At 45.9% G+C, this 27,572-nt stretch overlaps 1 protein-coding gene across 1 annotated transcript in view; it reads right to left on the bottom strand.

The window, feature by feature from the left end:
- The window catches only part of LOC311121803 (GTPase IMAP family member 8-like), a gene marked incomplete at both ends in the record, with an annotated part of 75,937 nt that extends 58,131 nt beyond the window's left edge, over window positions 1-17,806 (bottom strand). The window contains 5 exons of the mRNA XM_084196248.1: window positions 4,231-4,401; window positions 10,954-11,199; window positions 11,399-11,596; window positions 17,301-17,473; window positions 17,574-17,806. Of these exons, the coding sequence (XP_084052374.1) occupies window positions 4,231-4,401; window positions 10,954-11,199; window positions 11,399-11,596; window positions 17,301-17,473; window positions 17,574-17,806 (1,021 nt within the window). The remainder of the gene's footprint in view (window positions 1-4,230; window positions 4,402-10,953; window positions 11,200-11,398; window positions 11,597-17,300; window positions 17,474-17,573) is intronic.
- Between the last annotated feature and the right edge of the window lie 9,766 nt (window positions 17,807-27,572).

Here is a 27,572-nt window from a genome sequence, read left to right as displayed (position 1 = left end):
TCCCACAGTTACCAACCATTATTTAGTGTCACTCATCTACTACAATAGGATCCCCGTACATGGTATCGTGTGGCACCCTAGCCAGGCCATTACACCACGTACTCCTTCTAAGATTAGCACCAGTGGCCCCCAATCTATCTTGGCACGCCGACCTTCTGTCTCTCACCCGTGACATCAATAACACATGGCGTGTCCTTGTCCTCTGTCACTCACATACATCTTATGAGTTTACAGACATTAATAAATCCAATATCTATATCAAAAGTCGTTATATCATTGTTTTAGTGGCATTGCTATTACATCTCTATGGTGTTGCTGCTGGAAATGTGTTCACATTTGAATTTAAAAAGATTTGTGAATAAACTTTCTTACCGCTCTCATCTGCCATTTTCCTTCGTCCTTCTTCGTGGATGTTCTTAGAAAAGCTTCGTTCTGTAGTTCATCAGCTCCAGTTCTTTATGAAACTCTGTTGTTCATCAGCTCCAGTTCTTCATGAAACTCTGTTGTTCATCAGCTCCAGTTCTTCATGAAACTCTGTTGTTCATCAGCTCCAGTTCTTTATGAAACTCTGTAGTTCATCAGCTCCAGTTCTTCATGAAACTCTGTAGTGTCACGATCGTCTGAGGAAACGGACCAATACGCAGCGCGTGGAGAGAACATGATGACTTTATTTAAATAAAAGCAACCACGAAAACAACAAACAAATGACGATAGTGAAGTCCTACAGTGACTATGACTGAACCTGGAACAAAAACCCACAAAGCCCACAGGAAAACATTCAGATTAAATATGGCTCCCAATCAGAGATAACGAGCCGACAGCTGACACTCGTTACCTCCGATTGGGAGTCACACGACACCACAATTAACACACCCAAAACACAACCAACCAAATACACCCTTACAACCAACCCCACAACAAATACCCAACAAAACAAATACACCCTGGCTCAAATCCAAAAGTCCCGGAGCCAGAGTGTTACAGTACCCCCCCCTAAAGGTGCGCACTCCGGGCGCACCAGCATACAGTCTCGGGGAGGGTCTGGGTGGGCGTCTGTCCACGGTGGCGGTTCTGGCCCTGGTCGTGGTCCCCACCCCACCTTAGTCACCACCCGCTTCCCTAGCCTCCTCCACATGACCACCCCCCAACTAAACCCCACTGGATTAAGGGGCGGCACCGGACTAACGGGCAGCACCGGACTAAGGGGCAGCACCGGACTAAGGGGCAGTACCTGACTAAATGGCGGATCCTGGCTGGCTGGCTCTGGCGGATCCTGGCTGGACGGCTCTGGTGGATCCTGGCTGGACGGCTCTGGCGGATCCTGGCTGGCGGAAGGCTCTGGCTGATCCTGTCTGGCGGAAGGCTCTGGCTGATCCTGTCTGGCGGAAGGCTCTGGCTGATCCTGTCTGGCGGAAGGCTCTGGCTGATCCTGTCTGGCGGAAGGCTCTGGCTGATCCTGTCTGGCGGAAGGCTCTGGCTGATCCTGTCTGGCGGAAGGCTCTGGCTGCTCCTGTCTGGCGGAAGGCTCTGGCTGATCCTGTCTGGCGGAAGGCTCTGGCTGCTCCTGTCTGGCGGAGAGCTCTAGCGGCTCCGGTCTGGCGGACGGCTCTGAAGGCTCATGGCAGACGGGCGGCTTTGCAGGCTCAGTACAGACGGGCAGTTCCTGCGGCGCTTGGCAGACGGACAGTTCAGACGGCGTTGGGCAGACGGGCAGTTCAGGCGCCGTTGGGCAGACGGACAGTTCAGACGGCGTTGGGCAGACGGACAGTTCAGGCCCCGTTGGGCAGACGGGCAGTTCAGACCCCGTTGGGCAGACGGCAGACTCTGACCGTCTGAGGCGCATCGTAGGCCTGGTGCGTGGTGCCGGAACAGGAGGTACCGGGCTGAGGACACGCATCTCAGGGCTAGTGCGGGGAGAAGCAACAGGGCATGCTGGACCCTGGGGACGCACCGTAGGCCTGATGCGTGGTGCCGGAACTGGAGGTACCGGGCTGAGGACACGCATCTCAGGGCTAGTGCGGGAAGCAGCAACAGGGCATGCTTGGCCCTGGGGACGCACCGTAGGCCTGATGCGTGGTGCCGGAACTGGAGGTACCGGGCTGAGGACACGCATCTCAGGGCTAGTGCGGGGAGAAGCAACAGGGCATGCTGGACCCTGGGAACGCACATAAGGGCTAGTGCGGAGAGCCGGAACAGGGCATGCTGGACCCTGGGGACTCACATTAAGCCTAGTGCGGAGAGCAGCAACAGGACGCACAGGACTCGGGAGACACACAGGAGGCTTGGGGCGTGGTGTAGGCACTGGTGGGAAAGGGCTGGCGACGCGCACCGTATCCCTGGTGCGAGTGGCCGGAACAGGCCGGGCCGGGCTGGCGAAGCGCACCGTATCCCTGGTGCGAGTGGCCGGAACAGGCCGGGCTGGGCTGGCGAAGCGCACCGTATCCCTGGTGCGAGTGGCCGGAACAGGCCGGGCTGGGCTGGCGAAGCGCACCGTATCCCTGGTGCGAGTGGCCGGAACAGGCCGGGCTGGGCTGGCGAAGCGCACCGTATCCCTGGTGCGAGTGGCCGGAACAGGCCGGGCCGGGCTGGCGAAGCGCACCGTATCCCTGGTGCGAGTGGCCGGAACAGGCCGGGCCGGGCTGGCGAAGCGCACCGTATCCCTGGTGCGAGTGGCCGGAACAGGCCGGGCCGGGCTGGCGAAGCGCACCGTATCCTTGGTGCGAGGGGTCGTAACAGGCCGGACCCTACTGGAGGCACACACCACTGGCTCTACCCCGGGAACTGGAACGGGCCGGACCGGACTGGATACACACCTCAGTCTCTCACGCCGTGCCTCTACATCTCCTTTCCCTACTTTGGCCAGTGACCCCCGTAACCTGGTTGCCTCTTGAATTCGCCCCTTCTCTGCCTCCGTTAGCCCCGTCGTCCAAGCCATGTGCCCCCCCCCAAAAACTTTTTGGGGTTGCCTCTCGTCCTTCCAACGATGATGGCCCTGCTGACGCCGTTGCTCCTCTCTCGCCAGGGCCTTGATCTTCCCCCAAGGTCCCTTGCCCCCGAGCATGTCCTCCCAGGACCACGATTTGCCCACCTGGGCCATCGCCAGCCTCTCGATTTCCTTACCAGGCGCTTCCTCCCATGTCCAGCTGTCTTGCTCCTGGACACGCTGCTTGGTCCTTCTAAGGTGGGTTTTTCTGTCACGATCGTCTGAGGAAACGGACCAATACGCAGCGCGTGGAGAGAACATGATGACTTTATTTAAATAAAAGCAACCACGAAAACAACAAACAAATGACGATAGTGAAGTCCTACAGTGACTATGACTGAACCTGGAACAAAAACCCACAAAGCCCACAGGAAAACATTCAGATTAAATATGGCTCCCAATCAGAGATAACGAGCCGACAGCTGACACTCGTTACCTCCGATTGGGAGTCACACGACACCACAATTAACACACCCAAAACACAACCAACCAAATACACCCTTACAACCAACCCCACAACAAATACCCAACAAAACAAATACACCCTGGCTCAAATCCAAAAGTCCCGGAGCCAGAGTGTTACATGTAGTTCATCAGCTCCAGTTCTTCATGAAACTCTGTAGTTCATCAGCTCCAGTTCTTCATGAAACTCTGTAGTTCATCATCTCCAGTTCTTAATGAAACTCTGGTTAGTTGGAGGTGAAGACAAAGAATGATCTCAGATCTATAAACTATTCAGTCGGCTTTAACATTGCCTCAAACTAGTGACCACACCCTCTACTGCTGTTTTACCAAAACAGAGACGTTTCCGAGAAACGTGTGTGTGTGTGTGTGTGTGTGTGTGTGTGTGTTGGTTATGGCTTTCAGCATAGTCACATGGTCTCATACAACAAGATATGGTACTCGCAGATTATCTTATACCAAAACATAGACATTTCAGAGAAAACATGTGGGTGAGTACGTGCAATTCTGCAGGTGTGCATACCTCTACTTATCTCAGGTCTAATCTCTTCACTGCCCTTCTGAACCACAGGCTGATTGCAATGTTGAGTAACATACACTCAAATGCATGAAAACACACTCACACAGACTGACAGACTCACAGACTCACACACACACAAACACACGCACAAAGAAAGGGCTATGTCCCAGATCAGGGTTAAGTGCCCTCTAAATGGTAGTCTATCAGGATCAGAGACATGAGGGTCAGAGACATGAGTGTCAGAGATTTGAGAGATAAGGATCACAGACATCAGGATCAAGGACATGAGAAATGAGAGTCAGAGACATGGACATGAGGGTCAGAGACATGAGGGTCAGAGACATGAGGGTCAGAGACATGGACATGAGGGTCAGAGACATGAGGATCAGAGACATGAGGGTCAGAGACATGAGGATCAGAGACATGAGGATCAGAGCTATGGGGTCAGAGATAGGGGGAAGGTATTGAGAGGGCAGAGAGATAACAGTGAATACAGCATATATTTACTGTTGAGTATGTTCAGTTAACTACACAAAGGCAAACTGAAAGTTTAAAAATGTTTTTCACTTTGTGCCAACCACAGTAGTGTTTCAAAAGTCCCTACAACAACTATTCCCAGCTCAATTAGTAGAGCATGGCGCTTGTAACGCCAGGGTAGTGGGTTCGATCCCAGACCACCCATACGTAAAAATGTATGCACACCTACCACACTACACCCACCCAACCTACCCTACACCCACCCCACCTACCACTACACCCACCCAACCTACCCTACACCCACCCCACCTACCACTACACCCACCCCACCTACCACTACACCCACCCAACCTACCACTACACCCACCCCACCTACCACTACACCCACCCAACCTACCCTACACCCACCCCACCTACCACTACACCCACCCAACCTACCCTACACCCACCCCACCTACCACTACACCCACCCAACCTACCCTACACCCACCCCACCTACCACTACACCCACCCAACCTACCCTACACCCACCCCACCTACCACTACACCCACCAGCCATACACCCAACCTACCCTACAACCCACCTGTTTATCTATCCTAGATAGGTGACCCACTAGCGCCCTCTCTGGGTTGGCATGATGCCCATTATATCAACACCACCTACCCTTACACCCACTGTTCCCTCAGATACACCCCACCTACCCCTAAACCCCACCCCATTCCCCATGTCTCAAGAACAAAACCTGTGCTTTAATGTAGATACGTGTACACAACATAAGCTCAATAAGTGTTTAGCAATCTAGAATGTAGTCTATTTGTCCATAACGGGCTATGTCATGATGAATGCTCCATTGAGACAACTAAATGATTGTTGGCAAGCTAAATTAACAGGGACATAATGTAATTAAAAACAAAACACTACCTTTTAAGTGAGAATAGGCATTGGTCTGAATTTTTGCAATAAAGATGGTGACGCAACAATAGTACACATTTAGAATATATCTGTTCATCTAAATACCTACATCACTATACTGAGAGTGTGTCCGTTTCTAAAAGGACTTATTTGGGTGTTTTTCAAGTTTTTGTTCATGTCTTTTGTGTGCCCTGATACTGCACAATGAGCAATGTGGAAGTGAATCTCAGCTGGGATAAGTTCCTCAAAAACAAGCCAAATCACAAAAGAAGTGTCTGGACCATTCTATAACATGCCATTTACAAAAAAAATTAGAATAGCTAATTGCAGTGTTTGTCCTGTCTGAAATCTGGCTACCTCGTCTTAACGTTACCGTAGTTTGGTCTGTGAAATGCAAATTAATGTGATGAGCGTGGGATTTCCCAAATTTTGGTGGTTTTAAACGAAACTAACATTAACTAACTAGTATTGTTTTGTGTAAGAAAGTATGCTATGCAGTGCATATAGAAAGTATTCAGACCCCTTGACTTAAAATATATATGTTACAGCATTATTCTAAAATGGATTAAATGTTTTTTTTCCTCATCAATCTACACACAATACCCCATAATGACAAAACAGGTGTCACGCTCTGGCTCCGGGACTGTGTAGTTTGAGCCAGGGTGTATTCATTTGGTTGTGTTGGGTATAGGGTGTGTTCATTTGGTTGTGTTTGGTTTTGGTTGTAGTGTCTTGTCTCGTCATGTGACTCCCAATCGGAGGTAACGAGTGTCAGCTGTCGGCTCGTTATCTCTGATTGGGAGCCATATTTAAACTGTCAGTGTTCACCTTAGGGTTGTGGGTTTTTGTTCCATGTTTCAGTCTGTGTACTGAGGACTTCACTATCCGTCATTGTTTATTGTTTTCTCGTTCGTGCACTTTAACTTTAATAAAGTCATGTTCGCTACAAACGCTGCGCTTTGGTCCACTCCTTCCGTAGACGGCCGTGACAGAAAAACCCACCATACCAGGACCAAGCAGCGTGTCCAGGAACAGGCAACCTGGACGTGGGAGCAGCGTCGGAGGGTCGAGAGGCAACCCCAAGAAATTTTTAGGGGGGGGCACACGGCATGGGCGGCTGGGCAGCAGGAGGCTGCCACAGGGAGACGTGGAGAGAAGGCTACCGGATTACGGGAGCCATTGGCGAGTAGAGGGAGGGAAGTAATTGAGGCACGGCGTGAGAGACTGAGGTGTGTTACCAGTCCGGTCCGGCCCGTTCCTGATCCCCGGTTAAGGCCAGTGGTGTGTGTTCCCAGTACGGACCGGCCTGTTCCTGCTCCACGTACCAGGTCTACGGTGTGCGTCGCCAGCCCAGTCCGGCCTGTTTCTACCTCTCGCACCAAACCTACGGTGTGCGTCGCCAGCCCTGCCCGGCCGGTTCCTGCTCCTCGCACTAAGCCTACGGTGTGCGTCGCCAGCCCAGCCCGGCCTGTTCCTGCTCCACGCACTAAACCTACGGTGTGCGTCGCCAGCCCTGCCCGGCCGGTTCCTGCTCCTCGCACTAAGCCTACGGTGTGCGTCGCCAGCCCAGCCCGGCCTGTTCCTGCTCCACGCACTAAACCTACGGTGTGCGTCGCCAGCCCAGCCTGGCCTGTTCCTGCTCAACGCACAAAGCCTACGGTGTGCGTCGCCAGCCCAGCCCGGCCTGTTCCTGCTCAACGCACAAAGCCTACGGTGTGCGTCGCCAGCCCAGCCCGGCCTGTTCCTGCTCCACGCACTAAACCTACGGTGTGCGTCGCCAGCCCAGCCCGGCCTGTTCCTGCCACCCGCACCAAGTCTACGGTGCGCGTCGCCAGCCCGACCCGGCCTGTTCCTGCCACTCGCACCAAACCTACGGTGCGCGTCGCCAGCCCGGTCCGGCCTGTTCCTGCCACCCGCACCAAGTCTACGGTGCGCGTCGCCAGCCCGACCCGGCCTGTTCCTGCCACTCGCACCAAACCTACGGTGCGCGTCGCCAGCCCGGTCCGGCCTGTTCCTGCCACTCGCACCAAGCCAAGGGTGCGAGTCGTCAGCCTGGTCCAGCCCGTTCCTGCTACTCGCACCAAACCAGGGGTACGAGTCGTCGGCCTGGTCCAGCCCGTTCCTGCTACTCGCACCAAGCCAAGGGTGCGAGTCGTCAGCCTGGTTCAGCTCGTCCCTGCTACTCGCACCAAGCCAAGGGTGCGAGCCGTCAGCCTGATCCGGCCCATTCCTGCTACTCGCACCAAGCCAGGGATGCGAGTCTTCAGCCTGGTGAGGCCTGTTCCGGCTCCACGCACCAGGCAAAGGGTGCGTATCGTCTGCCAGTTCCGGTCCATTCCTACCTCACGCACCAAGCCAGGGGTGCGCGTCGGAGGTCCTGATCCAGCAAGCTGGGTCAGATCGGACCGGGGGCACTACGGGGGGAGTGAAGTGGGGTGGTGGTCAAGCCCGGAGCCGGAGCCGCCTCCGAGGAGCAACACCCACCCAGCCCTCCCCTATTTTGGGGTGTAGGCGCGGTCGGAGTCCGCGCCTTTAGGGGGGGGTACTGTCACGCTCTGGCTCCGGGACTGTGTAGTTTGAGCCAGGGTGTATTCATTTGGTTGTGTTGGGTATAGGGTGTGTTCATTTGGTTGTGTTTGGTTTTGGTTGTAGTGTCTTGTCTCGTCATGTGACTCCCAATCGGAGGTAACGAGTGTCAGCTGTCGGCTCGTTATCTCTGATTGGGAGCCATATTTAAACTGTCAGTGTTCACCTTAGGGTTGTGGGTTTTTGTTCCATGTTTCAGTCTGTGTACTGAGGACTTCACTATCCGTCATTGTTTATTGTTTTCTCGTTCGTGCACTTTAACTTTAATAAAGTCATGTTCGCTACAAACGCTGCGCTTTGGTCCACTCCTTCCGTAGACGGCCGTGACAACAGGTTTTTAGATTTTTTTGTTATATATTTTTTTAAACCCTGAAATATCACATTTACATAAGTATTCAGACCCTTTACTCAGTACTTTGTTGAAGCACCATCAGCAGCGATTACAGCCTCGAGTCCTCTTGGGTATGACGCTACAAGCTTGGCACACCTGTATTTGGGGAGTTTCTCCCATTCTTCTCTGCAGATCCTCTCGAGCTCTGTCAGGTTGGATTGGGAGCGTCGCTGCACAGCTATTTTCAGGTCTCTCCAGAGATGTTCGATCAGGTTCAAGTCCGGGCTCTGGCTGGGCCACTCAAGGACATTCAGAGACTTGTCCCGAAACCACTCATGCGTTGACTTGGCTGTGTGCTTAGGGTCGTTGTCCTGTTGGAAGGTGAACCTTTGCCCCAGTCTGAGGTCCTGTGCAGGTTTTCATCAAGGACCACTCTGTACTTTGCTCCATTCATCTTTGCCTCGATCCTGACTAGTCTCCCAGTCCCTGCCGCTGAAAAACACCCCCACAGCATGATGCTGCCACCACCATGCTTCACCGTAAGGGTGGTGACAGGTTTCCTCCAGACGTGACGCTTGGCATTCAAGCCAAGGAGATGAATCTTGGTTTCATCAGGCCAGAGAATCCTGTTTATCATGGTCTGAGAGTCTTTAGGTGCCTTTTGGCAAACTCCAAGCGGGCTGTCATGTGCCTTTTACTGAGGAATGGCTTCCGTCTGGCCACTCCACCATAGGCCTGATTGGTGGAGTGCTGCAGAGATGGTTGTCCTTCTGGAAGGTTCTCCCATCTCCACAGAGGAACTCTAGAGCTCTGTCAGAGTGACCATCGGATTCTTGGTCACCTCCCTGACCAAGGTCCTTCTCCCCCAATTGCTCAGTTTGGCTGGGCGGCTAGCTCTAGGAAGAGTCTTGGTGGTTCCAAACTTCCATTTAAGAATGATGGAGGCCACTATGACCTTGGGGATCTTCAATGCTGCAGGCATTTTTTGGTACCCTTCCCCAGATCTGTGCCTCGACACAATCCTGTCTTGGAGCTCTACGGACAATTCCTTCGACGTCATGGCTTGGTTTTTGCTATGACATGCACTGTCAACTGTGGGACCTTACATAGACAGGTGTGTGCCTTTCCAAATCATGTCCAATCAATTGAATTTACCACAGGTGGACTGAAATCAAGTTTTTGAAACATCTCAAGGATTATAAATGGAAACAGGATGCACCTGAGCTCAATTTCGAATCTCATTGCAAAGGGTCTGAATATTTATGTAAATTAGGTATTTCTGTTTTTTTATTTTTAATAAATTTGCAACAATTTCTAAAAACCTGTTTTTGCTTTGTTATTAAGGGATATTGTGTGTAGATTGCTGAGGAAATTGTTTTATTTAATACATTTTAGAATAAGGCTGTAACGTAACAAAATGTGGAAAAAGTCAAGGGGTTTGAATACTTTCCGAAGGCACATTTTTAAATTTTGCCTTAATGCTATTACCCCATAGAAATGCATTGAATTACAGATTCATACATGGAAAGACAGTCCCCAAAAACATCTAAATGAAGTTTGTTCTGAAGTGTCTGTCCTATATCTGAGAGATATAAAAAAGATCAGGAAACATTCATATTAAACCCCTTTCTTTTTTAAGCACTAAACGACTTCCATATACTGTATACTTCCATTCCTTTTTTTTTTTACTTGTCCTGGGCTACCTTCAGATTAATCTTGTTAGGCTTGTGGGTGACCTAGAGCGAAACAACCAACATGTTCGTGAGAGTCTCACCTCTCCATAGAGGGGTCATATCAGTGTTTGGAAGCTACAGAGAGAAGTTGGCAGATCGGTGGTACCGACTTCAGCATCAAGTCCTGTGATGCTTGTGGGGATCGTAGAGCAAAACGGAGAACACCATCAACTTCGTGAGACTCATCTTTCCATTCGGACGCTACATATGTTTTCGTGAGAAGACCGATTTTCGGGATGTCTCCTGGTCTGACAAATAGCGCCGTAGCTCTGCCACTTTCCACAGCAGACGCAGAAGGGCGAGATAGGCGGATGTGGTGGATTGAGATTCAGCCCATGCAAAAAAACATCTCTCTAATTTAAACTCACGGATTTTGATGGGGAGTTTTTTATTATGTTCATTATATTGACACAAGTGTGCATTAATGGACTCTTAATTAACTTCTTCCTACTGCTCTTTCCTCATCTCCTCTTCCATCTTCTTCCTCTTCCATCTTCATCATCTCCTCTTCCATCTTCCTCCTCTCCTCTTCCATCTTCCTTCTCTCCTCTTCCATCTTCCTTCTCTCCTCTTCCATCTTCCTCACGTCCTCCATCTTCTTCCTCTCCTCTTCCATCTTCCTCATCTCCTCTTCAATCTTCCTCACCTCCTCCTGTCTCTTCCTCTCCTCTTCCATCTTCCTCATCTCCTCTTCAATCATCCTCCCCTCCTCCTGTCTCTTCCTCTCCACTTGCATCTTCCCCCTCTTGCATCTCATTTCCTCCTGTCCCTTGTTATCCATAACATGTTGTTTTATCTCTCCTCCTATAGCTGTTCCCAATGCTGTTGCTAATCCTACCTTTATCACTGTCCCTACAACTGCAGCCTCTATTGGGGATGCAATAAGACCTAGTCCTACGGCTGTAGTTGTGCATCCAGCTGTTACAGCTGTTATAGCTGCTTGTTTACCCAACTCTATCAACTGACTGTTCCTGATCTCTGTCTGAGCCTTCTCATACATCTTATTGGTGTAGTGTTTTCCTCCATTCCCCTTCACCATCTCCTTTATCTTCCTCAGCAGCTGTCTGACCTGAGCACGGTCTCTCTGCTCTCTATTGTTGAAGACATGATATCTGCCTCCACAGATATTGACCAGTGTCTGAAGATCCTCACTCTCCTTCAGAAACACCTTAAATGGTTTTCTTCCTAACTGATCTGCAAAAGTGAACAATACTATAGTGTAGTCTGAGGGCCCAATTCCAAAGTTCGCCAGGATGCACTTCACAGCTTTTCTACACTCCTCTGTGTATCAGACAGACAACTTGACGCATCGCTCTATTTTCATTCTCTCTTTCCCCCCAATCTTTTTCAGGTTTTTTTTGAAGGACATGGGCTTCTGACAATAATATGTCACAGATTCCTGAACTGTCAACCACATCAATGTTCTTCCCATCCACCTCTCCACTCTGTTTCTCACTCTTTGCAGTCACAGACTTCGAAGAGAATTCTGCTTTAAACACCTCTCTCCCGAGGATGGTGTTTCCTGTTTCACTTTTCCCTGACCCAGTCTTCCCCACCAGAAGTATCCTCAGACCAGCAGGCTTTATTAATGCTGTTGAAACACAAAATATAGTATGTACAGTGAGGGGAAAAAAGTATTTGATCCCCTGTTGATTTTGTACGTTTGCCCACTGACAAAGACATGATCAGTCTATAATTGTAATGGTAGGTTTATTTGAACAGTGAGAGACAGAGTAACAACAACAAAATCCAGAAAAATGCATGTCAAAAATGTTAGAAATTGATTTGCATTTTAATGAGGGAAATAAGTATTTGACCCCCTCTCAATCAGAAAGTCTTTTATACAGGTAACGAGCTGAGATTAGGAGCACACTCTTAAAGGGAGTGCTCCTAATCTCAGCTTGTTACCTGTAAAAAAAGACACCTGTCCACAGAAGCAATCAATCAATCAGATTCCAGAAGACCAAAGAGCTCTCCAAGGATGTCAGGGACAAGATTGTAGACCTACACAAGGCTGGAATGGGCTACAAGCAACAACTCCACTTCACTGATCCTCAACACTGGGGTCCCACAAGGGTGCATGCTCAGCCCCCTCCTGTACTCCGTGTTCACCCAAGACTGCGTGGCCAAGCACACCTCCAACTCAATCATCAAGTTTGCAGACGACACAACAGTAGTAGGCTTCATTACCAACAATGATGAGACAGCCTACAGGGAGGAGGTGAGGGCTCTGGGAGTGTGGTGCCAGGAAAATAACCTCTCACTCAACGTCAACAAAACGGTGAGGGCTCTGGGCGGCTTTGCACTTTTACGACTTTTCTATTGGTTCCATTGCAACAGGCGAGCTCAGTCAATGATTTCAAATAGTGTTTGAACCCAGGTCTCAAGGGCTGGTGCTTTCCTATGGGTCTCAAAGCACTTTAAAAACCCTAACCCCATCCACTACCAATGTAGTATATCTGAGAAATTAACAACGGCCATTTTGCGGTACTACTACAGTGGCTTGCAAAAGTATTCACCCCCCTTGGCATTTTTCCTGTTTTGTTGCCTTACAACCCGGAATTAAAATGAATTTTTTGTATCATTTGATTTACACAACATCCTGCCACTTTGAAGATGCAAAATATTTTTGGGGTGAAACAAACAAGAAATAAGACAAAAAAACGGAAAACTTTAGAGTGCATAACTATTCACCCCCCAAAGTCAATACTTTGTAGAGCCACCTTTTGCAGCAATTACAGCTGAAAGTCTCTTGGGGTGTGAAAGCCACTGGGATTTTTGCCCATTCTTCAAGGCAAAACTGCTCCAGCTCCTTCAAGTTGGATGGGTTCCGCTGGTATACAGCAATCTTTAAGTCATACCACAGATTCTCAATTGGATTGAGGTCTGGGCTTTGACTAGGCCATTCCAAGACATTTGAATGTTTCCCCTTAAACCACTCAAGTGTTGCTTTAGCAGTATGTTTAGGGTCATTGTCCTGCTGGAAGGTGAACCTCCGTCCCAGTCTCAAATCTCTGGAAGACTGAAACAGGTTTCCCTCAAGAATTTCCCTGTATTTAGCGCCATCCATCATTCCTTCAATTCTGACCAGTTTCCCCGCCAATTAAAAACATCCCCACAGCATCATGCTGCCACCACCATGCTTCACTGTGGGGATGGTGTTCTCGGGGTGATGAGAGGTGTTGGGTTTGCGCCAGACATAGCGTTTTCCTTGATGGCCAAAAAGCTCAATTTTAGTCTCATCTGACCAGAGTACCTTCTTCCATATGTTTGGGGAGTCTCCCACATGCCTTTTGGTGAACACCAAACGTGTTTGCTTATTTTCTTCTTTAAGCAATAACTTTTTTCTGGCCACTCTTCTGTAAAGCCCAGCTCTGTGGAGTGTACAGCTTAAAGTGGTCCTATGGACAGATACTCCAATCTCCGCTGTGGAGCTTTGCAGCTCCTTCAGGGTAATCTTTGGTCTCTTTGTTGCCTCTCTGATTAATTGCCTGGTCCGTGAGTTTTGGTGGGCAGCACTCTCTTGGCAGGTTTGTTTTGGTGCAATATTCTTTCCAGTTTTGACAGATCATATGACACTTAGATTGCACACAGGTGGACTTTATTTTATCTAATTATGTGACTTCTGAAGGTAATTGGTTGCACCAGATCTTATTTAGGGGCTTCCTAGCAAAGGGGGTGAATACATATGCACACACCACTTTTCCATTATTTATTTTTTAGAATTTCTTTAAAAAAGTTATTTTTTTCAATTCACTTTGGACTATTTTGTGTATATCCATTACATTAAATCCAAATAAAAATCAATTTAAATTACAGGTTGTAATGCAACAAAATTGGAAAAACGCCAAGGGGGATGAATACTTTTGCAAGGCACTGTATTTGCAATCAACTCATAGAATGGCAAATAAAATTGCGCTTTTACACTTTCTGTGACAATATTTACAGAGAATGCCTCTTGGCCTAAACCAAACTGCAGTTCCCCTATATATCAACATGGGGGCAGTATAGGTGTATTATTCACAGGAACCAGGTGATCTTTCACACAGAGAGAGAAGGTGTATCTCAATAGTCTTGTGGCTTCCTCTCCTTGTCTCTCCGCTTGCCTTTGCGCTGATCTCAAAATACAAGATAGGATAGCACACAGATAGCAATGTAGAGGATGGCTAATGGGCATTTGTCAAGTTATCTCATGTTCTCTACAGATGAAGGAAAGGAGACAGAAAAGGTTAAGAAGCCAAGGCAGACTATTGAGATGCACCCCTACTGGACAAGCATCAGGGTTAATTCATAGGGGTCTTTCCTATATCTAGAAGATATGGACACATATTTAACCACAATCCTACCTGCATACTTCCATTCATTTTTTTAATGGTACCAGTTACTTCAGATGAGTCCTGTCACATACCATCGTGCCTGTGAGAATCTCCCCCTTTCCATAGTGGGGTCATATTAGTGTGTAGCCCAAACCGTTCAGACGCTACAGACAGAAGTTGGCACATCGGTGGTACTGACTTCAGACCAGTCTCATAACACAGTGGTACTGACTTCAGACCAGTCTCATAACACTGTGGTACTGACTTCAGACCAGTCTCATAACACAGTGGTACTGACTTCAGACCAGTCTCATTACACTGGTACTGACTTCAGACCAGTCTCATAACACTGTGGGGGTCGTAGAGCAAAACGAAGAACACCATCGTTTGTGGGCCAAACCGTTCGGACGCTACAGACGTTTTAGTGAGAAGGCCGATTTCCACAATGCCTCATGGTCTGACAAACACCGCTGTAGCTCGGCCACCTTCCACCACCGCAGATGTGGAAGGCCGAAATAGAGACAGAACATAATCAACATAGAACAGAATCAACACAGAACAGAATCAACATAGAAAATAAACAACACAGAACAGAATCAACATAGAACAGAATCAACATAGAACAGAATCAACACAGAACAGTATCAACATAGAACAGAATCAACACAGAACAGAATCAACATAGAACAGAATCAACATAGAACAGAATCAACACAGAACAGAATCAACATAGAACATAGAACACAATAACAGAATAAATATATAACACAATAAACATAGAAGTGAATAAACAGATTGTGGTAGATTGAGAAGCAGCCCATGCCAAAAAACACATACAGTATCTTTAGCTTAAACTGATGGATTGTGATGGGGATTTTGTTATGATGTTACTTAGATTGACGCACGGGTGCATCAGTAGACTCATAGTTGATTGTGAAACAGTCTGTTCTGTTTATTCTGTTATTCTGTTCTATTTCCCATGCTTCTTCTGTTCTGTTTATTCTGTGTAAACAATGCAGCATATTCTAAATGATTAACGCTTCTAACACACTGGCTGCGTCATTGCATCAATGCTGCATAACATTTTGCGCAGCTACGCAACGATACTGAATGCAGGTATCTACACACGTGTTGCAGACAGTCACATGCGGTTAGAGAATAATTTTCCCAGTATCCTCAAAACCGTGTCTTTTTGACACAACTGCTGACAGCTACAGGGACACAGAAAATGCTGCTTGGAGACGAGTGTCCACGATAGTAGGATTTCCAGGTCAGTTTAGTAGTGAGCTTGTGCTAGATGTGGCTAGTTAGCTAGCTAGCTAACCTAGCTAGCTAACCTAGCCAATGAGGTGTGTGTGTGTGTGTGTGTGTGTGTGTGTGTGTGTGTGTGTGTGTGTGTGTGTGTGTGTGTGTGTGTGTGTGTGTGTGTGTGTGTGAAAGAGAAATAGTAATATAAATTATGCTAGTTACTACCCCTGATAACTTGGCCAAGTAATCATGTTTGAAAGAGTGTGAGTGTGTATGTGAGAGAGTGTGAGTGTGTATGTGAGATAAATAGTAATAGAAATGATGGTAGATACTACCCCTGATAACTTGGTCAGATAACCGTGTGTGTGTCTGTGTGTACGGTAGGTGACATGTCCATGATAGCTATCTAATAACTATAGTTATGCTAGGTAATGGTTTGGCTTATCATGTTCATGTCTATGTAGAAGAAGACTGTAGGAGGAAGTGGAGAGGACTCAGGGAGAAGGTATCAGAGAGAGAGAAAGAGAAGAAGAGAGGTCTGGGTCAGCGGCTTCAGGCCATCGGCTTCAGGTCAGCGGCTTCAGGTCAGCGGCTTCAGGTCAGCGGCTTCAGGTCAGCGGCTTCAGGCCAGCGGCTTCAGGCCAGCGGCTTCAGGCCAGCGGCCTTGGAGCTTCTGCCACATTCTTTCCTTTCTGGATCCAGTTATTGTGCCTAGGGCAACGAGTGGCAATTTTACAGCCAGACCCTCTACATCATCCACAAGTATGACCTCCACTGGTGCTGCCATGGAAGATAATGAAATAGAGGAAGCACCTCTGGACCTAGGACCACCTGAGATTATTATGACCCGGAAGTGACCAGTGAGGACCTCGTTGAACAGGAAGAGACAGAGACACACACACACCTCTCCTCCACTCCTCTCTGTACCTTAGATCTCCAGTGCCCCGCCTTCTCTCTCTCTTTATGGCCATGTCTGATGTTCCCCTACTACGTCTAGGCTTTATGAGTAGTGCCTGTATCTGTCTGCAGTTGTGTCAAAAATACATGCTCTTGTTGTTCTCTTACAGGCTACACATTATTTTTTGTATTTTTACACGCACATACATGCACACACACACACACACACACACACACACCTCTTTCAATAGTTGTGTAACATTTTTACAACCCACACACCTGTCATGTTCTTTCCTGTACTTGAATACTTCTTCAATTCTAATGTTTTCATAGTCAGTTTTCATTTGTTTATTTATATCTCATTTATAATTATTCTGTTTATTTCTTCCCTACACCTTTGCAGAGCTAAGACAAGATCAAGGAAAAAACCCATTCTCTTCCTAATTCGTTGTTGTTCCACCTGCATTTTGTCAGACCAGTGAAGATCGTGGTAAACTGTACTATTTGTATGGACCCTAGATGACCTTTTCCCATCGTTATCATACTACCTGTATGTCGTATAACCTTAATTAGAGCTCCTGCTCACCTGATGTACCATGCCAGGTGTGTATAATACTGATGTTAATGAGAGAGCGAAGGGGTTAAGGTGTGGTCTTTACTCCCAGATTTCACTTAAATATAACTTCCAAATGAAGAGAGACAATGAGACATAAAATAATCTGGGAAAAATATATATTTTATGGACAACGGTGGATGGTTCTTAAAATAACCTTTGTGTTAGGGGGCTCTTAAAAGAGCCGTTTCACTCCACGGCATGCTGCCATGTGACTTCACCTGCTGGCGATGAGAAGTAGGTGGTCAGCTTCTCCCTCACCTGGAGTGCCTGTCTTGGGGCGTTGTTGGCACGTGCCCTGGCGACATCAGGTAGGTGACCGTTTGGCGTGCCCATCTCCATCCGGAGCGGCTCCTGGAATGCCCTCCACAGGTAGTTGTGGAGAACACGTGGCCTTCACGCAGGCATCGACATTTCAGGGGCTGAGACCAAGCACTCTCCGATACATTCTCCACCGGGCTGCCAGAATCCCAAAGGCGCATTCAACAACTAACCTTGCCCTGGACAGTCGTTTGTTGAAGATCCTTACAGGCTTTGGCAACAGCAGCTGGCGTCCAGCAAAGGGCCTCATGAGGTTGAGTCTCAAAGGGAAGGCCTCGTCGCTGATGAAGACGTGGGGGAACGGGTCCCAGGTCTTCAGCCCCAGGGAGTGATGCAGGTGGTGGAATCTCCAGGGTGCCATCCTGAAGTGCCTGGCCGAAGGTAGAGTCCCAGAGGGTCCCGCCATCACTTCCCTTGCCGTAAGCACCAACGACAAGGAAACAGTAGATGGCATCTACAACAGCCAAGAGTACAACTGAATATGTACCCTTGTAGTTGTAGAATTGCGAACCCGAGCACGGTGGAGCCTTGATTACTACATGTTTCCCGTCAATGGAGCCAAGACAGTTGGGGAAATTCCACCTCTCCAGGAACTTGGCAGCGATGGCCCTCCAGTCTTCCTCCTTGGGGACAGGCATGTATTCACCGACCAGGCAGTCCCAAATGGCTTGTGCCACAGAGGGGACAACGCCTGCCACCATAGACCGTCCAACTCAGTAGCTGAATCCGATGGTTCTGTAGGAGTCCCCTGTCGCCAAGAATCTGAAACATAATTCAGAATATTTATCAATAGTGTGTGTGACTTGAATTCCACCCACATATTCTATCTACTCATATAGCTACCTCATTACTGTTTATTATGCTCTACTAATTATATTATAATACTCATCAACCATCATTAACAATGCCTTGAAAAAGTACAATTCAGTCTATGACTGTATCAATAAACTGTAGCCCAGGCCAACTCTACTCTTAGAAAAAAAGGTGCTATCTAGAACCTAAAAGGGTTCTCCGGCTGTCCCCATAGGATAACCCTTTGAAGAACCCTTTTTGGTTCCAGGTAGAACCCTTTTGGTTCCAAGCAGAACCCTATTGGGTTCCATGTATAACCTTTTCCCCAAAGGGTTCTACCTGGAACCAAAAAGGGTTCTACCTGGAACCAAAAAGGGTTCTCCTATGGGGACAGCAGAAGGACACTTTTGGAACCCCTTGTTCTAAGAGTGTACATGATTCCAATAAGAATGTAATGAATGACTGTAACTGTCCTGAACAACAAGGGGTCCTGGAGAAGACTAGCCTACCTTCATCAGGGCAGAAGGCACCCCAACTTCCTTTTCATTTGGTAACATTGCATCATTCAAAAATGATTTTAAACCAACTTTGGGAAAAGTTATAGTCCTAATGAACATTCTGTAAAAGTACATCTGATGTCCCATAGGGGCTATTAACTAGAGAGCCCTTTAGCTAGCTAGTTACACATAAAATATATCTAATATAATAAAGAATGTAAAGAAATTCTGCAGTCAAACTGTTTTTATAATGTAAATCCCACAATTTATTTTACTGGATATGTGGCAACAAAAATTCAACATTCACATTTTGCTACTTTCTGTCAAGTCTACGCATACAATTTGATGCATACGTTCGATAAATCCAACGTATGCACCACACAGAACGATCTGCAACTGCCTCTGCAACGCAATGCTGTTCCATTGGAAATGAATGTACTTCTGGTGTACAACACATTCGGTGTGTTCGAAGCGTTAAAGATCATGCAGATAGTAAATGAGATTTCATAAACAGTAAAAACAACAAAGTAGGACTGATGACTAAAACTACATGATAAGGGTAAAACACATTTGGCCCTGAATATGATTATAGTCTTCAGTGTGTGTTCAAATAAATCAACAATATGGTGGAAATCATCCTGAAATAACACTGGTGGATACACTGTTTGAAAGCAAAATAGTTTCACAGAAGGAAGGTTTGGGACTGGTTCAAAGATCATGTAATCCCATCAACATACAGCAGGAAGCACCATTCAACTCTTAGAACTGAACAAGCTTCATCACTACTGATAACAGGCTATTGGAAATACAAGGGAAAGTAATACATCATTTACTTTCAACATCATCTGCCATGCCTGTAAAATGCAATTACATCTTATACAGTCAGTTTTAATACTTTAATGGAGGCCTCTTTCCAGGCAGGTAGACTAGCGGTTAGAAGTGTTGGGCCAATAAACGAGAGGTCGCTGGTTTGAATCCCCGAGCCGACTAGCTGAAACATCTGTCGACATGCCCTTGAGCAAGGCACTTAACCCTAATTGTTCATGTGGTTCACTCTGGATAAGAGCGTCTGCTAAATGACTTAAATGTAAGAACAGCAGAAGAGCAATCATGAATTAAAGGACCAAATCTAGGTTACATATTTGTGTTAATATGAGAGCAGGGTTTACTGATTCCATGACAGATATGTGAGCTGGGTTTACTGATTCCATGACAGATATGAGTGCAGGGTTTACTGATTCCATGACAGATATGAGAGCAGGGTTTACTGATTCCATGACAGATTGAGCCGACAACAACGATTAGTAGTGACCAGGGCCCGTAGGAGTGCTGACCTAATATCCGTTTTGACTTTTAGATCATAATGAATAAGATTATATGGACAGATCCCAGATCAGTACTCCTACTCTGAGATGCTTTGTGGATACGGGCTGTGTTGGGTTGACAGCCGCTGGACCTGGGTTCTAGTGGGCTCACTATGTTTGTTTACATAAAGGATTATCTGATCATGTGTATCTGGTGATCTAGTCATTAGTTCTTGTTGCTGTTATTTTTAAGGATTTTACAGGGTAGGATAAATGCCTTTCAGTGGCCTGGCCTGTAACTCTCATCACACAATATCTGAATACTTGGTCAGATGAAATCAGGGAAAGATATTGCTGGATGAATCTCTCTTTTAATCCCTTGATGACTAACAGGTTCAGACCCATATCAGGACTGACTTAACAGAAGTAGGCTAGCACTGCTGATGAATATTAGGGTTTCATCTATCTTTAAAATAATCTATATATGCTCTGTATATTTTATTTATTTATTGGGCTTTTATTAATTTCCACAAAAAATTATAATTGCATCAAGAAACTTGTTCCATCACCAAAGCCCTTCCATCTATATACATTAGAATTGTTTTTTAAAAGTAGGTTCCCGCTTTATTTGAAGTGCATCTTATAAAGGCTTCATATAGGCTTCATAAGCACTACATAGATGCTTCACAAATAATCTATAACCGTACATCATGTTCTATAAAGATTCATAATGTGGCATAGCTGTGTGACAAAATCATTAATGTATTTGTTCACATTTATTCATCTTTTACAGAGCATGGAAAAGTATTATACTGTAGATGATTTGTGACCCATTTATGTAGGGCTTATTGTACAGTATTAATCTACTCTACTGCTACTACTTGACATTAAGTAAAGATGGAAGAGTCACACTGCCTCCTCCCCTCTTCCTCATCTTCAGTCATGGTCATTTAAAAGTTGATGTGCTGCAAAAGCTGCAATTGGAAGTCATGGTCCTCCTGCCAAAATTACTGCCGATCCGTATTAAAGGTTCATCCTCTTTCTGGAAACTGTAACTGTGTTTGTACACTACAGTGAACTCTTCTGGACAGATATATATTTCAGCACACACTTTTAGATCATTTTTTAATTCACAGACCCGCACACGGATTGTCAAACAATACATTGTAAATGTGCATATTTGAAAAATGTGCACCTCAAAATGAAATTAATAACCAGATTATCTCTCCAAACAGCACTAAACTGAAGATGGTATGTTCCCCCGTGAGCTCTGATAAAAAGGCAAAAATAGAATCAGATAAAACATTTTTTGGGTGCTTTACTTGTTTCACAAACATGCCAGCCAAAGGTCTTCTGCAAACTGTCCAGGTTTTCAGATTTAAAAAAGTGCCTCCGCTGTCGCTCACTGCAAGAGGGGGATGGCCTCATCAAGGTGAACAGCAGACCCCTTGAGATGATTGAGCCAGCCGATCTCCAGAACAAGCTGCTGGAGCCAGTGCTGCTGCTGGGCATTTAGCGTTTTGCTTGAGTTGACATCAGAGTCAGAGTGAAGGGTGGTGGACACGTGGCACAGATCTACACTATCTTTCAGACCATCTCCAAAGCCCTGATCACATACTACCAGGAATATGTGGATGAGGCCTCCATGAAGGAGATCAAGAATATGCTGATCCAGTGCGATAGGACCCTGCTGGTGGCCGACCCTCAAAGCTTAGAGTCCAAGAAGTTTGGTGGACCTGGAGCCCGTGCCCACTACCAGAAATCTGCACATTACAAACCCATAAATGTAATACATTACGACAGTAAAGTAATAACAAAACCAGACATTTTAATCAAAAAGGGTTTATTAAATATTAGCCACTGTCAGTATCGACCGTCAGTAGGCCTAATAACAACACATATTCAACTGCCAAATTACTGTTAGTTCCCTTCAGTTGGTATAAATCGAACGACAATGTACATTACCGTTCGATTTAGTTCCATTGTTTCGTTTCCCTTCATTTCCTTCCTCTGTAAACGCCGTCATTGCAGTAACAGTTGATAATATAAAAAGTAGCAGGTTAAACCTTGAGCCTGGCCCACGGTTCACGGCGACTGGACCGTTGTCATACAGTTCCATGATTAGGGAGGATTCATTGGACTATTGTTCAACCCCTATTTTACACTTCTTTCCACCTTCCAATATTTCATGGATTGAACTTGAATATGACAACTTTCAGGACTGCTGTATTTTTGATTAATCAATATATTTAGTGCGTAAAGGCTCTCCAAACCTGTTTTTTATCATACATACTTTCGTAACCCTAAAATTTGCCTAAATAATCTGCAAGATAAGAGTATTTTTTTCTACCAGTTGGTGCTGAAACAGAAACAAATATGCATATATTTAGAGGGATTTCTTTCATTGATCCCTAATATTCTGAACCCATTCTCTTGGTGTCTTCTATTGAGTCTGTCTACAAAATTCTAATTAAAGCAGTGCCGATTTTAGCATGTAAATCTTGGTGGGGCAAACTCAAAAAGTATTTGGGGGATGCATGCCAGCAAAGCCACTACACTACATAGCACAACACTAAACAATACATTCATTGCACTATAACGGTGTCAAACGGTGTCCATAAACTGTTAGGGCCTACATAAAGCTGTCCCAACAGCAGAGCTTTCTTTTCAGCACCATGTAGTAAATCCTTACCACTGCTACACCTGGCTATCAGCGGAGCCTTGTCTGGCAGCGAAACAGTTCATTCACTGCCTTTTTAAAATACATAGCTGATTTGGTTGACTTGCTGAAACAAATGTGGTTTCTAGTGACAATTGAGATGTACACACTATGGCATAAGGGAACGATGAGCGGATATGAGGCAATCCGTAATTTCGTTACATTAAAGACATTAATGAGCGAGCTAACACGGACGTAGTCACTATAATGATTTGTTCAGCACTTTTGAAATGTACAGAGACAGAATTCCGAACATGGGCCGTTCTTACAGTATTCTCCCTGTACACAAAGTCAGAACCATAGGATAAATAAAGGGGGCATATAAGCAGACAATGAAAGCTCTTCAAATATTTGATGATGACATTTCTCTAAAACAGGCTATAGGCTACATCTGCACCACCAAGTCAGAACAGTAAGCTAAGTTATGAGGGGTAAATATACCAAATTATTAGGGTGAGGCACATGGGCTACTAACAGCTTACTACACAACATACACTTAGTATTACTTTCTTCGCTACAGTATACATATCTCGCTGGCATATTACATTTATGCAGCAACATACAATACATTTTTGGACTCACCTTGTTGTGCTGTGCTCACTTGAACAGGAAGGTGGCGCGGCGGTCCATCTTGTGTGAAATTTTGTCGTCAAACTTTGTCATCAAAGTCTGGCATTCTCTGGATTTATGGTGCTTTCAAGACAACTGAGAACTCTGAAAAAAACCCAGGTTGAATTATGACGTCAGTCATCTTCAGGTCGGAGCTCTAGAGCCTCGAGTTCACATCTTGGAATTCCAAGTTGGATGACCGTATTTTCCCAGTCGGAGCTCGTTTTTTTCAGTGTTGAACTCACTGAAGTCTGAGATTTCCCAGTTCCGAGTTTCCAGTTGTTTTGAACGTGGCAGAAGTCATGCTGGATTGACAGCATGGCCAATGTATTCAACCTTTTCTGGCCCATGGTGTTGCATGTGAATGTTTATCCTTTTAAGCTTGGAAAAGAGACCCTTAAACCCAGACTTGGACCAGACATCCTCTCCACCGAATAGCAGGCTAGTGATTGCTTTACAACGCTTGCAGTTAGTCACTGATTGCTTCCAAACCACTCATTGTTGAATTTGCGATTTCCATCTTGTTGTGTAATTTTATATCCAAATGCCGATGAGCACCGATATGTTTTATCTATAATTTCTCTTCATATGAAAAGGATTGAAAAGGATTTGCCAGTAGATTGTTGACTTGATTCATGATGACGACTGCTTGTCAAGCTTGCTAGCTAAGATTTCGAAAGTATGACGTTGACATGATCATTCCAATCAAAGCTATGGTAGATATAACGTGATTTGACGTCATTTTATCTGTGGCCAATGACCTTGAGCCTTCTTGGATGGGCACTTCTAATGTAAATCTATGGCAGCACCCAAGGGGGTGCCCGATTCCCCACTGATCTAAACTTTTTGGAAAATGGCAAGTTTACTTTCTCATAATGCGGTGCGTTGTTGATCGGGGGCATTTTCATTAGGAGGAATACTGTTGATCGCTAAAATAAAGATTGTGATCACAATTCCTCAGTTTAAATATTATGGGGAAACCTACACATTTGTCAGCCGAGCACAAGTTATCTTATTATTGTCTAGACCTAGAATAAAAACCTCCAGGTTTCCGTCACTAAAGTCAATTGAACTGTGAAAAAGGTCGTCTCATTCTGAGGACAGAACAACAGGAAATCTCCCCAGACATAGTTCCTCAAAAGTAGATTAATGGTCAATTGACCCGAGCAAGCAAGCGTCTTTCGCTGTCTGCCTAGATGATGTGGGGCTTAATATACACACAGAAGCATGACCCTTTTGCCCAGCAACAGGCCGTAGCCAGGACAACAGTTTTGTCATTCGAGCGCAGGATTAAACACTTTGCTCTGGTTTCAGTAGATTGAGAGGAACCGATCTTTCCCTTCAGACTGGCAGGAAACCATAGGTCTCTCCTGTCAGCTCTTGGCTGTGCACCCAGACATCATGTACATACTTCCCTAAAACTAGGTTGTTATGCTACACACACAGAACAGTTAGAAACAGGCCCATACCCATGCACACACAATCTCATATGACCTATTTATATCAACAATCTCAGAAATAATGCCTAAGCAACCAGGCTTAAAGAAAGAGCTTCTAGTTACACAAGCATGATAAAGGTTTAACAGAAATTTCCATCACAAATGTCAGTTATATGATTATTACCCCAGCATGTCCGTTTTTCCAGTAGATATTTCGGACGAGATTAGTTTTACCAAACTGCCCCTGTAATTTTTTTTTTTCCTCATTCAAAATTGACCGTTATGACGGAAGCCTGGAGGATCTTCTAGGCGTGAAGATATTTCAAATGTCTAGGGATAGCATAATATTGGCCTAATGGCCTTCAGTTCAGAGAAAGTCCAAATAATCATGCATATCAATAAGAATCATGAAGTGTAACCTATGCAGACATTTAATTAACTGACACATTTGGCAATTTATCAATTCATTGGCACAATATTGTCCACTTCATCTTTTAAAAGAGAAGTATGGCACTAGAAAAGTTCATATGTGACAAAACAGATAATTCATCTATATGCTGCCTGCATAGCACTTTGTTTTAAGCATAAATCTGTTCCAATGTTCCCATGTTCTTACCTAAACTGGTAGCAGCACCTGTAATATCTCTGTAATATCCCTCAAAACACAGGGATGACGATTCACACGGGATAAGTATTATCAGAGGACCTGGGAGTTTGCAGAAAAATAGTAGGTTTTTAGGGCTGGGATAATAACCTCCCTGCCAAGTAATAAGTATTGACATGGCAGATTCGTACGGGAATAAAATTAGGATGTGGTGATTTCTACTTGTGCTCATAATTACATTACCTGAGCTCCCCCAGAAAAACTGATCCTGTCCGAATAGGGCTTAAGCCCGGGTGGGGGGGCATACATTTAGCTATTTGATTTTAAGACCCCTTGAAGTATCAAAAAAAGATATAAAAACATTATTTGATACAGTTATTTTGGGCCCGTACAAACACATTGACCAACAGATTCACTACATGGAACAACAGATAGTCCCCAAAATAAATCAAAAGGAAGTTTGTTCTGAAGTGTCGGTCCTATATCTGAGAGATATAAGAAAGATCAGGATCTTTGTTCTTTTCTTTACATGTATTTAACCCCTTATTTTTTACACTAAGTCTCCCTATATACGTTACTTCCATTCATTTTTCCAAATGGTACTGGGGGACGTTCAGACGAGTCTTGTGAGGCCTGTGGGTGTCCTAGAGCAAACTGACATGTACTTGTTCGTGAGAGTCTCACCTTTTCACAGAGGGGTCATATTAGTGTGTAGCCCAAACTGTTTGGACGCTATAGACAGAAGTTGGCAGATCGGCTGTACCGACTTCAGATGAGTCCCAAGACGCTTATGGGGGTCGTAGAGCAAAACAGAGAACACCATCATGTTTGTGAGAGTCTCATCTTTTCATAGAGGCCAAACCGTTCGGACGCTACGGACAATGTTGTGAGAAGACCGATTTTTGGGATGTCTCATGGTCTGTCAAACACCGCTCTAGCTCTGTAACCTTTAACAACAGATGCGGAAGTGTGACATAAACGGATGCAGTGGATTGAGACACATCTAATGCTGAAAAAACAGATACACTACATGACCAAAAGTATGTGGACACCTGCTCGTCGATCAACTCATTCCAAAATTATGGGCATTAATATGGAGTTGGTCCACCTTTGCTGCTATAACAGCCTCCACTCTTCTGGGAAGAATTTCACATAGATGTTGGAACATTGCTGCAGGGACTTGCTTCCATTCAGCCACAAGAGCATTAGTGTGGTCGGGCACTGATGTCCGGCGATTAGGCCTGGCTCGCAGTCGGCGTTCCAATTCATCCCAAAGGGGTTTTGATGGGGTTGAGGTCAGGGCTCTGTGCAGGCCAGTCAAGTTTTTCCACACCGATCTCGACAAACCATTTCTGTATGGACCTCGCTTTGTGCACGGGGGCATTGTCATACTTAAACAGGAAAGGGCCTTCCCCAAACTGTTGCCCTAAAGTTGGAAGCAAAGAATCATCTAGAATGTCATTGTATGCTGTAATGTTAAGATTTCCCTTCACTGGAACTAAGGGGCCTAGCTGAAACATGAAAAACAGTCCCAGACCAATATTTCTCATCCACCAAACTTTACAGTTGGCACTATGCATTCAGGCTGGTAGCATTCTCCTGGCATCCGCCAAACCCAGTTTCATCCGTCGGACTGCCAGATAGTGAAGCGTGATTCATCAATCCAGAGAACGCGTTTCCACTGCTCCAGAGTCCAATGATGGCGAGCTTTACACCACTCCAGCCGACGCTTGGCATTGTGTATAGTGATCTTAGGCTTGTGTGCGGCTGCTCGGCCATGGAAACCCATTTCATGAAGCTCCCGACAAACAATTATTGTGCTGACGTTTCTTCCAGAGGCAGTTTGGAACTTGGTAGTGAGTGTTGCAACTGAGGACAGACAATTTTTTCGCGTTAAACGCTTCAGCACTCGGCGGTCCTGTTCTGTGAGCTTGCGTGGCCTACCAATTTGTGGCTGAGCTGTTGTTGTTCCTAAACATTTCCACTTCACAATAACAGAACTTACAGTTGACCGGGGCAGCTCTAGCAGGGCAGAAATTTGACGAAACTGACTTGTCGGAAAGGTGGCATCCTATGACGGTGCCACGTTGAAAGTCACTGAGCTCTTCAGTAAGGCTATTCAACTGCCGATGTTTGTCTATTTTTTTAATTTTTTTAAATTTTAAGTCAGTTAAGAACAAATTCTTATTTACAATGACGGCCTACACC

Source organism: Coregonus lavaretus (assembly GCF_964263955.1).
Source record: "Coregonus lavaretus genome assembly, contig: HAP1_SCAFFOLD_171, whole genome shotgun sequence".
Lineage (NCBI taxonomy): Eukaryota > Metazoa > Chordata > Actinopteri > Salmoniformes > Salmonidae > Coregonus > Coregonus lavaretus.
This window is presented reverse-complemented; position numbering and strand designations above follow the sequence as displayed.